At 41.2% G+C, this 15,817-nt stretch overlaps 1 protein-coding gene across 1 annotated transcript in view; it reads left to right on the top strand.

Annotated features, from left to right (window-relative positions):
* Nucleotides 1-15,817, top strand: part of Morc1 (MORC family CW-type zinc finger 1) — a 158,608-nt gene that overhangs the window by 31,282 nt on the left and 111,509 nt on the right. Inside the window, exon 8 of the mRNA XM_037209983.1 lies at nt 1,057-1,162. Coding sequence (XP_037065878.1) covers nt 1,057-1,162 — 106 coding nt within the window. The remainder of the gene's footprint in view (nt 1-1,056; nt 1,163-15,817) is intronic.

Below are 15,817 nucleotides of genomic sequence, written 5' to 3'. Positions count from 1 at the left end.
AAGGTTTTCCTGCTAGTGTTGGAGGCTGGGATAATGGGATGAATTTTGGGGAGGGAAGGTTTGGGGAGAAGGTCTCTTTGGTCCCTTAGGGATGGGGTCAGGGAGGAAAGGGAGACAGCAGCAGGTTTCCTGCTACAGAGCTGGGGATGAGACTGGGGGATTGCATCTAGAGGAGCAGAAGGAGAGGTGTGGATCTGTTGTCAGCCTACCTGTTGCCCTGGGAGGACTGGCCCTTGGGTTAGCAGGGGGTGCCTGCTGGGCTTGGGTGCTAGGACAAAGCAATGAGTTAGTGGAGGGAGGTTGGAAGAGGAAGATCCATGGGATTCACAGGCGATGGGAATGAGGGGGAGCGGGCAGGGAAGGCTGTAGGTGTCCTGCCATAGAGTTGGGGATGAGACTAGGGTTAGGATCTGGGGGAACAGAGGGAGAAGGGAAAATATGCAGGTAGCCTACCTGGTATTTTCTGCACTCTGTACTTATAAATAAAATTTTATTGGAACTGCATTCATTTCTTAATGCCTTCTCTCTAGATGTTTTCATGGCACAGTGACCAAGTTCAGCTATGAGTAGCTGTGACAGTGGAGATACGATATTTGAAGCCTAAAATATTCACCAGTTAGCTTTTTACAGAATAGTTTGTCAGGGCCTGCTCTGTAAATATAGAACAATTCTCAGTACTGTGTTTTCAGCTAATTTTTCTCATATGCATTAGATTCAGTTTCACAAATGAGAGCTTCACCTACATTACAACCTTGGCTCAGGCTCTTAGCAATTGTCCTAATGCAAATTATGAAAAGTCTGCCAAAATTTGAAAGACTGATAGTGGATTGAATAGTATTAAGAGCAGCAGATTGTGGAAATGCATCGGCCTCGGACAGAGGGTGTAATTTTCCATAAGGCATAGCCTACATTTTATCCTAGCATATTTTGCTGAATCAGAAAAGGAAATTTGCTTTAGACTGGGCTGAATTCTACAGATGAAGTGATTAGAAATGCCTAGAATTTAGTGCACTTGAAGTACTGACAAGTCAATATTTCTTTTTTTTTTTCTCCCAGGAACTTTGCTGGTTATTTATAACTTGAAGCTTCTGCTTAGTGGGGAGCCAGAGCTGGATGTTAAAACTGACAAAGAAGATATACTGATGGCCGAGGCTTTGGAGGAGTGAGTAATATGTGTGTTTAAAGACCATCGTTCCCCAATGGTAGTGGGCTGGAGCTGGGGGCAGTGCATCTCAGCTTCAGGCCGGAGGCCACTAGCCTTACCACAGTTACAATTCATTTTATGCCAAGTACAAACGAAAATTAGGCAAGGCAGGTGGTCCCCCAACCATGTTTGAATCTTCCAATGACGTGGGCAGCTTCTCAAGTATATGACTTTAGGCCTCAACAAGACCTTCATATTCAGACTCTCTGGATAGAAAGGCTGGAAAATAATACATTCCAAATGTTTCTCAGACAACATGGAATGCCAGAACATTTGGAGATCATAGGGTAATAAGACTTATGAAGTTCCTTAATACTGCACCCCTGTTTCACACATATCAAAACAAATATCAGAGTTCATTGCTATCAGAAATCAACATGGATGGGTAGGTATTAGTGGGTCTGCAGATAGAGTAGGGAGCAAGGAAGAATATAATCCAAAATGAAAGGAATATGAAGAGAAGGCAGTTAAGAGTTTGTCTGCCCAAGATGACCTTGTATGAACTTGACTTTACATAAACAAATTAATTAGCATAATGATTCTTGTCCACTGAGGGATCAAGGTAAACAGAATGAGAAGGGACCAAGAGAAGGTACATGTGGAAAAGAAAAGTCTCTAAGAGAGCAAGGTTGCTCTAAAGTCACCTACCAAGGCTTGCTAACTGGCGGATGCAGCTTTGCAGTGTCAGACTTGGAACTAGACAGGACTTTGCAAGCCACTTAAGGGGCTGGAGAGTTGGCTCTGTCTTTGAGACGGCTTGCTGCTCATCCAGAGAACCTGAGTTTGGTTCCCTGCACCCTAGTGGGGCATCTCACAACTGTGGATAACTCTGGCTCCAGGGGATCCAATGCTTTTCTCTGACTTCTTCAGGCACATGAGCATACACACACACACACACACACACACACACACACACACACACACACACACACAGATTCAGATGCATAGCACATAAATGAAAATAAATCTTAAAAAAAAAACAAAGTAGTTTACTACATTTCAATTCATGTATTATTGTTGCCTAATCTAAACTTAAATTTCTTACTAGCTGTGGTAAGTCAAAAGAAATAACATAAAAACACATTTAGTAGTTCTATTTAATCTACTTTATCCCAAATAACATAATTTTAGTGTTTTCTATCCTTTCTTTCTGTACAAAGTCTTTGAGTCCAGAGTGTGTTTTTTTAAAAGATTTATTTATTTATTTATTTATTTATTTATTTATTTATTATATTATACAATGTTCTGTTTGCATATATTTCTGCAGGCCAGAAGAGTGAGCCCGTCTCATTACAGATGGTTGTGAGCCACCATGTGGTTGCTGGGAATTGAACTCAGGACCTCTGGAAGAACAGCCAGTGTTTTTAACCTCTGAGCTATCTCTCCAGCCCCAGAGTGTGTTTTATAGATAGAGCACACAGGAATTCGGAGTGTTGTCCAGTTGCAGTAGTAGCCAGTAGTTACCATACTCAACAGAATGCTTTTTAGAACCAGGCCTTGTACCTCATATAAACACATCAGCTTAGCCAAGAGCATCTTTTCCTTTGCCTTTGAAGTGAAACTTAGAAAGTCTTCTTTGGCTTAATGTCTGATAACAGACGTTTGGATTGTCTTTTGTAATTTTTCCATTGTATGTTTTTTTTTTCTCTCAGTTTCAAACACGTGGAATTCCAAATAAACACAAAGAGGGAGGATTTTGTTCATTTAGGGAAAAGAATGCATCCAGCCTAATTGCCGTTGTGCTGGGAACCCCAGAGCCAGCATTCGTATGCCGACATCAGGATGGAGGCCAGAGTTGTTACTGGCACCTCCATTACACTCTCCCTGCTTCCCGCTGCCCCTGCCCTTCTGTTGAACAGTTGGTTCCCAAACTGATATTTCATGCTATTTAAACGCTTTGAATACAAATGTTCAAATAGTTATCTGTCAGGGTGCCTTGGCATTTCAACATTAATGTCAGAAAACAATACATTTTATTAGGGGAATAATTTGTCAGCCTAAGTTTAGGGAGAAAGTTCTTGCCGTTTCCAGATTGTCTAATGATGCCTGAAGCTTCTCAAGGCATTTATGCGGTTAATTACAAAATAAAGAAAATGAATCAACTTAGGACACCATATGGTTTCATGTTGGGGAATTGACAGAGTTATAAAATTTGTTTTTGAGGTTTATTTATTTGATCAGTGTTTTTCATAGTTCAATGACAAGAAGCCTTTCTAAGATAAGAATGGGATTTTAGGATGAAAGGCTATTGCAAGAGGAGATATGAGCCGTTCGCAGCTTATAGACTCGGAGCAAGCAGGGATCTTGTGAGTTCGAGCAGCCTGGTCACGAGCGAGAGCCAGAAAGCGCAAGGCTAACAGAGAAACCCTGTCTTGAAAAAAAAAAAAAAAAAAAAAAAAAAAAAAGATATGATTTCTGGACCCAGGATGTGATGCCCCACAGCCTTGGCAGGTGGACCCAAGCGGTAGCACCAAGAAAAGACAAGAGCCCTGGCTGTCCGGCTGTAATGCTGCTGTTTCCTCCTCTAAGATGTAGTCGGGCTTCATGTTGGGTCTACAGTCTCTCTTGCACCCTCAAAATCCTTTCAAATTTAAAGAATACATTGTTTTAAATTGTTAAAGATGTCTGCCAGAAAGCTCGAGAGGCAGTGGGATGCTCACTGGGGTCTCACAGTTAACACCAAAGGCCACCCCAAGTGATAATACCACAATCAACAGGCTAAAAAACAGTGAGCAAGGGCCAGATGAACAGCCATGCAGGTCCCTTCTGGCCATCACTGATGGCTTCTGAAAAAACGTCCTACTAAGTGCAGGTTCCATCCTGCTTTGGAGAACAAGTGGTCTGCAGTCTAACTGTTTACGTTTCTTTCCCTGTGCTTCTGATGCTACTCCACTTGAGCTGCTGGACAGCTTTCTGCGTCTGCCCAAATCAAGTGTCAAGTCGTGGAACTAGGCAACTTTCAGTTTTAGAAATCTGGCTGACTTTGAAAATAATTCCATTTTCTATGTAGAACTGTGAAAATGTAAACTTTTTGACTTATATTAGGCTCAGAGAACAGGCTTCTCCCCATTGTTTACTTTCTTTTGTTTGTTGTTTGTTGGAGACAGACTCTCCTGTAGCCCAGGCTGGTCTTCACCTCGCTGTGTAGTTGATAATGACCTTGAACTCAGAAGCTCCCTCTTCCCACCCCCTTCCAAGTGCTAGGATCTCAAGCATGTCCCACTGGGTCTGGGTTTTCTTTTTTCTTCATTATAAAATCTGTTGTGAAACAGTGTTCTTAACACTTTTAAGAAAACAGGTAAACTTACATATGGTAATTGAGCACTGATCTTTAGTATTGGATTCTAGTGTTTTACAGAGTTATTTTTCATTATTAAATTGACACCCTGTTAATAAACTCCATAAGTAAGCTATTATATGGTATTGGTAAGATAGATTTAATAATGGTTTCTCCACTCATAAAGTACATAAGAGTCTATATTGATTTGAGTTGCCACACTGTACATAACTGCACCTGGACCTATACCAGCATGGCATGTTTTTTTTTTTTTTTACAGATAATACCAAAATATTCATGCTGATAGTTTAACTTTTGAATTCTTTTCTTTTTTCCTTTTTCTTTTTTTGTATATCCTCTCTTTGAGTATCTTATACTTGACTTGGCTTGCCTCCCTTTCTTTTGAATTATTTTCTTAAATTGCCTACTCAGGTAGACAATTACTTGGTCAGAGAATCTGAATGTTCGGGTTATTTTGTAACTATTTCATGATGATTTTTGGTGTAGAAATCCCAGTCTTTATCATCCTGCTGTGGGCTGGGTCTGCAACAGTAACAGTGAGGCAGTGGCAGGCAGGTGTGCTGTGATGACAGTAACCTCACAAGATGTCGTTAGCAATAAGGTTGACATGTCCTCTGTGGTGTCCAGTGATTTGGTGATACCGCTCTGAAGATGATTAATTTTCACTTACATTTTTAAATTCTATTTTATTGACATTATAATGTAAGTACATCATTCTACCTTCCCTTTCTTCCTTCCTGTCCCTCCCATGTTCCTCCTCTTGTTCTCTCTTAAATTCATGGCCTTGTTGTGAATGTGTATGCATGTGTGTGTTTCTAAACATGTAAATACAACCTGCTCAGTGCATATAATGTTACTTGTATGTATATATACATATACATGTACACACATATACAATGTATGTTAGTTTTTAATCTTTAAAAATTATTTTATGTGTTGGGTGTTTTGGCTGCATGTATGTCTATGCAACATGTGTATGACTGTTGCCCAGAGTCTAAAGGAGGGTGTCAGATCTCAAGAAACTGGAGTTATAGACAGTTATAAGGTATCATGTGAGTTCTGGGAATTGAACTGAGGTCCTCTGGAAGAGTAGCCTGTATTTTTAACCCCTAAATCTCTCTAGCTCTATTTTTTTTTTTTGAGACAAGAACTCACTGCATGATCCTGATTGACCTTAGAGATCAGACAGCCTCTGCCTCCTGGGTGCTGAGATTAAAGGCACCCATCACTACACACCAATCACTTAAATTTTTGTTGTTGTTATTGTTTGTTTTTTGAGACATGGGCTCTCTACAAAGCTCTGGCTATCCTGGAACTCACTATGTAGACCAGGTTGGCCTGGAACTCACAGAGATCTACCTGCCTCTGCCTCCAGAGTGCTGGGATTAAATTTTAAAATGAGCGCGCGTGTGTGTGTGTGTGTGTGTGTGTGTGTGTGTGTGTGTGTGTGTATTCCTCAGCAGAGTTTCAGAAGGTGAGTGATGCATAAATTTGCATTTTATGTACCATACATTAACTTAGACTTTATAACTGTGAGTATGGTAAGAGAGAAAAAGAACTAAACTCAAGTTCCAAGTGATGAGCAGAAAATGGTCTGTACTTGCACAATAGGAGCTGTGTTAGAGTGTAATCACATTAAATTTAGGCAATGTTTTCTGAAAGAAGGAGGCATGGGAAAAAAAAAAAAAAACTTCATAGGGAAATGGTTTACTCGACAAAGTGCCTGCTGTACATACGTGAAACTTCAGGTCAGATTCTCAGAACTTGTGTAAAAAAACTAGTAGTGGCAGGACATGTCTGTAACCCTAACACTTGGGGGACAGGAGCAAGTGGATCCCCAGAGGTGGCTGGCCAGTCTGTTATGCCAATTCGCAATTGCCAGGTTTAGTGAGAGACTCTGTCTCAAAAACAAACAAATAAATAAGGTGCAGAGTATATAGAGGGGGGGCTCTGACATTTACTTTTGACCTACACGTGCATATACCCACAAGGACATGTGTGCACATATAAAAACATACCACATATACACTATATGTGGACTTGCGTGTGTGCATCTTCACACACACCCACACACAATCTATAAAAATTCAAAAGAAAAAAGTCAAGAGTTAGATAAAGGGAAGATTGTGCCAAGACTGTTAAAGAGTAGAAATTAAGGTTATTTTTGTTGGGTTGGACTTTATTCACTAATTAACATTGGGAATTGATTTTGGAAGTCTGGGCCAAGCTCCCTGTCTCAAACCAACTCTGTAGACCCCCTCACATATCAAGCAGTGCACATGTGATTTTTCATCCTCTGAAATGCTCCATTTGTGCGAAGCAAGTCTTTAGTAAGTCTCATCTCTTTCTCCTTGATATTGTTAGGAACCTTCTGTCTCAGTTACAGAGGTAATGAAAACTTAGTGACATTTCCAAAGACACTGCACTGGCTGGGGACAGTAGGACTAAGTAAATGGAAGATGAGCAACTAGTGGAGGTGTTTACCTGCATCTGGTGCCCGTTGTGTGGTTAGTGTTGTAGCAGATCTACACTGTGGTTCTGTTTCAGTACCCTTCATGCAAAGTTTTATGTAGCTACCAGATATGGAATTATACCCTCACAGTTCAGATGTTTTCCATTTCACTTAAGGGATACAGAATCCTTTATGTGAGGATGAGTGTGGAATTACAGACGTCATTTGCATTTGAAGTCAATGGTAGGCTATGCCTCTGAACCCTGGATGTAAGCATTAGGTTTTTTCATTGTCTGTTCTACCATCTTCTCTTTCTAATCTGGTTATCTATCATCTGTCCCAGGGCCTTTAACCTTGAGGCAGAAGGTGGAACAGGAGTGGAAGGTGTTGTTTCAATTAGTATACAGATATAATTTATTCAAAAATATTCAAATCTGTGTAAATATATAAAGTAATGTAAAAGTGTTTCTCTCTTCTCAAATAAGCTCTCTCAGCTCCCTTTCTACTGTAGAAATTATTCAGCAACTTGAGGTTTTCTTTTTCTTTTTCCTTTTGTTCTCTTGAGACAAAGTCTCACTCTATAGCCTAGGCTGGCTTTGAACACAAGATCACGCTGTTTCAATCTCCATCATTGTCTTAACGTTTCCATTGCTGTGATAAAATCATGACCAAGAGCAATTTGGGGAGGAAAGGGTTCATTTCGGCTTACATTGCCACATCACAGTCTATTCTAAGACAGTAGGGCAGAAACTCGAGGCAGGCCAGCAACCAGGAGAACGGAGGTGAAGCAGAGGCCATGGAGGGATACTGTGGACTAGCTTGTCCCTCATAGCCTGCTCATCCTGCTTTCATGTGTAACCCAGAAAGACCTTTTAGAGTAACACTATCCACACTGGCCTCTGCCCTACCACATCGATCATTAATGAAGGAAGTGCCCACAGGTTTGCCTACAGGCCAGTTTTATGGAGGCATTCTCTCAGGGGAGGTTCTAGTTTGTGTCAAGTTGGAAACATACTAGCCAGCACACACGAGTGAGTGCTGGGGTGAGAGGCATATGCTACCATGCCTACCTTTGCAACTCAAGTCTTGAAATATTCCTCCTGTTTTTCAGTATATGTCAGCTTAGATTAGATCTAATTTATCATTTTCACTCCTTAATTTTTCATTTTGAGAGACCTGTCTTATTCCTAGTAATGCAATTTCTGAGATCAGTTAGAACCCTCTATACCGTGTATGGCCAAGTTTAGGATTTATGCCTTCCACAGATGTTTGCTATATATGCCTTTGAGTAATAAGTAATATATGTTTCAGACTTACACAACTTAAGTGAACCTTTTATTAAATTTTAATATTACTACTCACCAGCAGGTGCTTCCACTTGGTTTCAGTTTGTCGGACACCAGCCTTTCGATACCGACTGTCTTCTGACTGTCCCTTCTTCCTATGCCTTGTACCATGGCCCTTTCCCATCAGTGTTGTTGTTTGTTTGGCTTACCTCTTAAAATCAGCGAGTAACTTGACTTTTTTACTGTTTCAGTGTGGTGCCTGCATTCCATGTAATTCACAATTACTGTGCCACGGCTGTGCTTGGCTTCTTTTTCGCCTCTGCTGTGCCTCTTTTGTTATTTTTACTATCTTCATCTATTTTAATTGTTATTTTTGTTCTGCCTTACTTTCCTGCCTTCCCCCTTGTAAAAACATAGTTGTGTTTTTTGTTTCTCCACGGGAGAACGCTCTCATCCTGTCCCAAAGGTTTGCAAACAAGCTGTTCTATTGTATTATTTCAGTGGTTTGCTTTTGCCTCTAGTAGACATGCCTAAACTTGACTTTCGTTATCTGACTGTGGACTTCATTTTTTTACTGATGTCATTTCAGAGGTGTAGAATGCTCTCACGTCCCAGGCTTTTGGAATCGTCTAGGATTATAGTTGCCCATTTTTACAGTGCTTATCATATCATGCAGAAATAATTATTTAGGCTTAATTACATGACTTAATTACATTTTTCTGCATTCCTCTGTGTCTTCCATGTCATTGTCTCCCTTTTTGGGTTTATTGTTCATTTGCTGAGCTAGGGCCTCAAATGATTGTTTCATAGTCTGTTAGAAGTAAACTTCTGAACATATATTTTCCTGAGTGTCCTTTTCTTCTCACTACAAAATTTATTTAAATGAAAATGTTGTCTCAAACATTGTGTACCCTAAAAGTTAGCTTTCTTTTAACTTGCTGGGACCAAGTTATTGAGGAATCTCTGACAGATATGATTATTGAGATCTCTCTCTGTCTGTCTCTGTCTGTCTCTGTCTCTGTCTCTGTCTCTCTGTCTCTCTTTCTTTTTTAAAGAAGGTATTACTGTGTAGCCCTGTCTGGTCTGGATTCTGCTATATAGACCAGGGTGGTCTTCAACTCAGAGAACCACCTGCCTCTGCCTCCTGAGTGCTGGTATTAAAGAAATATACCACCATTACCAGTGATTATTAAGCTTTTTATAATCACCATTTCCTCCTCTACCTTAGGTAGCTATAAGCCTTTTTTTCCCCTGGACCTTTTATAATCCCCACTATATATAATCTATGTTTGATATCTGTGTCTTATTCTCAGTACTCAGTTAATTCATATTGACTCCACTCTCTAGAAAGATTCACATGCACGCAGTTAATCATGTCCTGGTGCCCCTCATCATGTCTAGCTTGCATTATTTCAAAACACCTCCCATTGTCACCTGGGTCTCTGAACATCTACCCTTGGCCCTTTAAACTGGTCCCATGATGCCTAAATAGCCATTAGACCAATCTTTTTAAACCTTCAAAACAAAACAGAACATCTTCTATGGCTTCCCATCATACTCTGAGGGAAAGCTAGATTGTTCTGTAATGGGCTGCAAAATTTGGATGCATGGATCTATCACCAGGCAAGCCCCAATCCATAGGCTCTCAAGCCTCATTAATAGTCTTCCGTGGGTTTCACCAGGAAACTAATATGTATGCTCACTCTGACAACCCGATTTTATGTCTTTCTTTTTCAAAAAAACTATTCCTCGACCTAATGGTCTGGCCTGCCAGAAGAGACATTAGGGTTAATTGGATGTCTAGGAACTGTTGGCTGCCTAATGTTGTATAATTTGTTCTATGTATAGTGATAGACAGGATCAGAAAATGGGGACACTAGATCGTTAAATCCAGGTCTAGTTTCAGAGACTCGAGTTTCTGTGTCCATAGGTGGTTTGGGAAAGCTATTGATCTGGTTATAAGTTGCCTGTAGTTCTAACATCTGTGTTTTTATGTTGAAAACAAGGCTACACAGCATCTAGTTTATATGAGTGTTTTGAAGATAAAATAGACACAGCACTTGCTGTATGGAGAATCTCTGCCTTTTATTTCCATTCTTGCTTTGCACTTTCCCTCACAGCACTTCTTTCTGGCATTTGCTGTAGCACAGTTAGTTTCTACAATAGGAAATTAAGTCAGTGTCCGGTACATGGCAGGCAACATATGGATTAGATTTAAGTGACTAACGGGAATGCCGTTGTCTGGGTAGATCTCTAAGGACATGGTGGATACTATGGTAGGAAGGCAGAAGTGGTAGCTGCTTCCCATCCTGAAGATCACTGGGGATCTATATCAGAATGTAGGAGGGACTTTATTACCACGGCAGTCTCTTCCATTTCAAACTCTGAAAGTCTGATCTTTTCCTTGTTTCGATCACATGATTCATGGCAGCTGTTCTGTTTCACATGTAGATTTCTTGTACAGATATTACCTTCAATGACTTAGTATCTTGTAGACATTACAAGTTAAATGTCCCCCAATAAGTAGGACATTGGGTGAAAGAACTGACCGTAAGAGAAGAAAAAAAGGCTTGTGGAATTGGCTGTCCTTGATAAAGGCCTGCCTCATTCTTAGAACCCACCATGGCTGAGGGACTCAGGCCACTGAAGAATTCCAACCACCAGCTTCCAGACTGGTGACATAATACAGAGAAACAGAGTGGTGACTTTGTCATGTTTTGAAATTAGGCGGCACAAAACTGCCAGCAGTTTTTAAATTGACAATCATTGGGCAGCATTCCATAACAACTCTAGTTTACATCTTTTTTCTTTTTAGTTTTTCGAGACAGGGTTTCTCTGTGTAGCTTTGCGCCTTTCCTGGATCTCGCTCTGTGAACCAGGCTGGTCTCGAACTCACAAAGATCCACCTGCATCTGCCTCCCGAGTGCTGGGATTAAAGGTGTGCTCCACCACTGCCCAGCTCTCTAGTTTACATCTTAACCAGGCTGGCTGGAACAGATCTCAGCTCCAGCTCTAATGTGCTGCCCGCCACCCTGTGGCGATCTCAAGAGAAGCGCTTTCACCACCCCATGGAGCTTAGGACTTTTCTTTGAAACTACCTCTTGCCGTTGACATTTCTCTTAGGTATAAATGCCCTACCATTATATTTGGTAAGTCTGTTCAAAGTTCAGAATTTGCACTAGTTAAAAATATTCATGGAGCTTTTTGTGTTCGTGATAATATACACTTTGTTAATGTCAAGTATAACAACTTGTTGAGACTTTATGGGAACATAGTTTTGGTTGTGATATATAACTATTTTATACATAACAGATAGCAGCTCTGAGGTACTGTAAAAGGACTTAGCTTAGTTCCTGGAATTCAGAGTCCATGTCCAGCCAGGTACTGTTTAAGGTTTCTTAGTCTATTTTCTGTTGCCATAACAGAATACATATTGCTGTGTTATTTATTTGGAATAGGTTTACTGAATTTATGGTTCTGGAAGCTGGGGATCTAAGATCGTGGGCCCATATCTAGTAAAGGTCTTCTTTCTGTCGGGATCCTTCTACTGTGTCCAAAACATCAGATGATATCACACAGTGAGAGAGACAGAGCTAAAGGTGTTTTTATAACAGGCCTACTCTACAGATAACCATTAGCCTATTAAGCCATTCATATATGAACATATGAATGGATTTATGATGACCCAGTCGTCTCTTATAGATCCCATGATGTCACACTTCTTAAGGCCACTCAATGAACTTTAAATTTTAGTGTGAATTTTTATGGGGCCATTCATACTGTAGCACAGGGGTAGCTTAGTTGATGCCCTGGATGGGAGTCTGTTGTCTGGTTTTCTTTGTGGCTCTATGTAGGGACTAGCTTTCTCAGCTCATGTTCTATTTCTAAACACCCGTGAGTCCGTTCTCCTCTCTCATGTTCCTCTGCTTTACATATCACCTGCCAGCCAGGTCTACTAGGTAGTGACTTCCAAACTTCATAGAGGGAAGGAATCTGGGGGCAGCCTTAAAGAGCTCACGTTCTCCAACTCCAGTCCCAGGGGATCTGAATCAGTAGGTAAAGGTGAGACCTGGCTGTAACCCCTCACTCTCTTATCCGTGCCCTTCTCCTGTTCTTATTACCGTTGGGCAGCTCTACTGTGCCAGCAGACACAGCAGACCCTAGAAGCCAAATGGCAGACACACTCAAGTCTAAGCAGAGAAAAGAACATTGATTCTAATCTGACCCTCCCCCACTGCATTCCCCTGACTCCGCAGCCTTAAAATGGCTTTCTCTTTACTCCTGTTTGTCACATGACTCTGTGTGGGGAGGGTGGGAGATGGAGAGAGTGGCTCTCTTCCGTTTCTTATCAGAGTCAATTAAATAGAAAATGAAAAGGGAAAACACACAGCGATACAGATACGGAGTCCCCTGGCAAAGCCTGAGGAGGCAGAAAGGAGGGACAGCTGTGTAGAAATGAGACAAGAAAAGCCCCTGAAGATAGATGCAATGTGGGTCCTTACAAATGGAGAGCAACAGAGCAGTCCTTTGTCTTCTGAAGATATCCTGATGACTGGGCATTTGTATGTCAGCCCCTCAAGTGCATGGCCTTATTTATAATCTGATAGCATCACCTGACTGACGATGGTCTTCCAAGAAAAGACCTTGTCACATAGGGAATGCTCTGTGGCTCATTCTGAATTAAGCAAGAGAAGCCATGAGTGGTCATTCATTCATACAACCAACATTTATTTAAAAGATGAGGTCACTAGCCTCATGGAATTTACAGCCTGGCGGAGAGACACGTTCACAGGTAGAGACAGTTCTAAGTGTCAGCTGTTGTGACAGGAGGTACAGAAAGAGGGAAGCACAGAGGAGAGGGCCTTACCACTCTGGAGGTGTGCAAGGACTTCAGAGGAAGTGAGATTTCCAGGATGCATCTGGAGAGGTCTAAAGGAGCTAGCCAAGAGTGAACAGGAACAGCACATGACATGGGCTGGAGATGAGATGGGGTGAGCCGTGTTTGAGAACTGAGAGTAGTTCGAAAGGGCCATCCAAGCTGGGAAGAGGTGAGGCTCCAGGGTGAGCTGGCCCAGAACATGAAAATCTTGGCGTCCTGTAGTTAGCTCTGTTTTCTCTATACTGCAGACTTCAAAAATGAGTAGTATCACCATTCTGCTCGTCACAAGCAGGAGCTGAAGAAAACACAAGAGTAGAAAAGAGATAAGGCTGCACTGAGCCACAGAAGAGCTGGCTAATAAGGATGGCCCATGGCTGGCTTCTGGTAACTTGCGTTTCCAACACTGAATGAAATGAAACCTTTCATTTAACTGATCACATTGCCTTGCTGCAGCTTAGACTGTGCAAATGATTGGACTTTGCCAGTTAGTTTTAACTGCCAATTTGTCATAAACTAGGATCACCCGGGAAGAGAGTCTTAATTCCCAATTATCTATAACTGGTTGGCCTATGTACGTGTCTGGGGAGGACTGTCTTGATTGATAGTTGATGTAGGAAGACCCCGCTCATTGTGAGCAGCACCATTCCCTAGGCACAGAGTCTTGAAGTACACGAGAGAGGAAAAAGCTAGCAGGCAAGCAAAGACTCAGGCATTATATTCTCACTCTGATCTTGATAGTGGATGTGAAGCTTGAAGTCCCTACCATGACCTCCCTGACATAATAAACTAACCTGGAATTACTAGCTGAAAAACTATCTTCCCTAAGTTGCCTTTTGTCAGGATCTGTCTCACAGCAACAGAAATGGAGCAGGATAATGACTTATTCCAAAACCCACTTTCCTTCTGGCACTCTGGAACTTGGACGCACTATAGGTAGCAGGTGCTTATGCTACCAGATCCCTCCAAACCCAGAACTTGTGTGCTGAGTCTTTCAGGAATTTCCCTCAGATGGGACACAGTGTGTACGTGCTGCATTTTCATAGCAGGGGACGATGGTGCTACGTGGACCTTCGTGAAAAGGAAATATTATGCTTCAGACATTGTGTTCCCAAAAGGCTCATGAATGGAATCATTGGTTTCCAGCATGAATCAGTATTTTGGGAGGTTGTGGAAGCTTTATGAATTGAAGCTTTCCTAGTAGAAGTAGATCATTATGAAGGGGTTCTTGGAGGCGTGTTATCTAGGCCTTGTCCCATTGAGCTCTCTGCTACCTGATCATCCATGAAGTGAAAAGCTACACACTCTTCTGTCCCCATGATGCTCCTCCTATGTGTTTGGGGTCAAGTGATCATGGAGTGACCTCACCGGCATCAGGAGCCCAAATAAATCCTTGCTCTTTTAAGCTATTTCTGTCAGATATCTGATCATAGCAATAAAAAAAAAAACTCATGCAATATGAAAGAAAAATAGTAAGGAAGCTATGAAATGGCTTGCTCCAGACTCCTCTCTTTCCTCTCAGCACCTGTGTGTGTCCTCATTATAGATCTGTGATAAATCTTAATCATGAGTCCTTCCAGTGGGTTGTCTCACAGAGGGAGGTCTTGATGACCCCTGATAGGCATGGTATGGACATTTAGCTATATGTATTGAATTAATAAACGCAACACCAACAGATAGAAGTGTTAGCTAAGCATAGTGATACATCTGTAATCCCAGTCCTAAGGAGGCTGAGGCAAGAAGATTATAGGACAAAAGTCATCCTAAGGACTGGAATGGTGGTGTATATGTTTAATCCTAGCACCTGGGAGGGCAGGCAGGAGAATCTCTGTGGGATTGAGGACAGCCTGGTCTACAGAGCAAGCACCAGGACTACACAGAGATTTTGTCTAAAAAAACAAAGTCATCCAGGAGCTCAAAACAAACAGAAGTATTACTGTTCCTATTGTTCATACATAATTTTTTTTTGTGTGTGTGTATATAGAAAGTGAGCGGTATCTGTGTATACCAGAACTTGTTTAATCACTTTGAATTCTCACCATACTTCTCTAATTCATACACTCTGTTCTAAATAATGCTGTTGTTTTTGCTATAGTGGGAATTGAACCAAGGACTTTGTGCATACGTGGCAAGCACACTCTACCACTGATTGGAATCTGCAGTCTCTCTGAATTACTCTTGACTTTAACCTTCAGATGACAATGGTGTGTCCATTTTGAGAAGTCTACAAATAAGGAGTTCCCAGCTTCTGGGCAATTGCAAATCACAATTCACAAAAGATTTCAGCAATGACAGGATACCGTAAAATGTTTATAGCATTAGAAGAACTACTGTTTTTCTTTTCTTGACTAAGGGAAGAGATACTTAATTGCCTAACCCCTGGGTTACTAAATGAAACTGCATAATCATAGTGCAATACTGTAATGCATATAGCTTCTCTTGTTACATTAAAAGTGCATTAGTGATGACATACATGCATGATAATGCTGTAATAAAGAAACTCATTACTTCGTATGCTAACTTAGAAGTAAATTAAAAAGTGCATTGACATTTATGACATAGCAGCCGCATACTAGGTACTTTGACATAATTTATGTCAGAAAATTTGAACAATTGAAAGAAACTTCCTATCTTTTATTGAGCTTCAGATGGTGTCCAAAGGAAATTGTATCTTACCAGAAAAGCCTTGGGTTACTTAGGG

Source organism: Peromyscus leucopus, chromosome 12, assembly GCF_004664715.2.
Source record: "Peromyscus leucopus breed LL Stock chromosome 12, UCI_PerLeu_2.1, whole genome shotgun sequence".
Taxonomy (NCBI): Eukaryota; Metazoa; Chordata; class Mammalia; order Rodentia; family Cricetidae; genus Peromyscus; species Peromyscus leucopus.
Note: the sequence above shows the minus strand (reverse complement) of the source record. Positions and strands in the feature narration are given on the sequence as shown.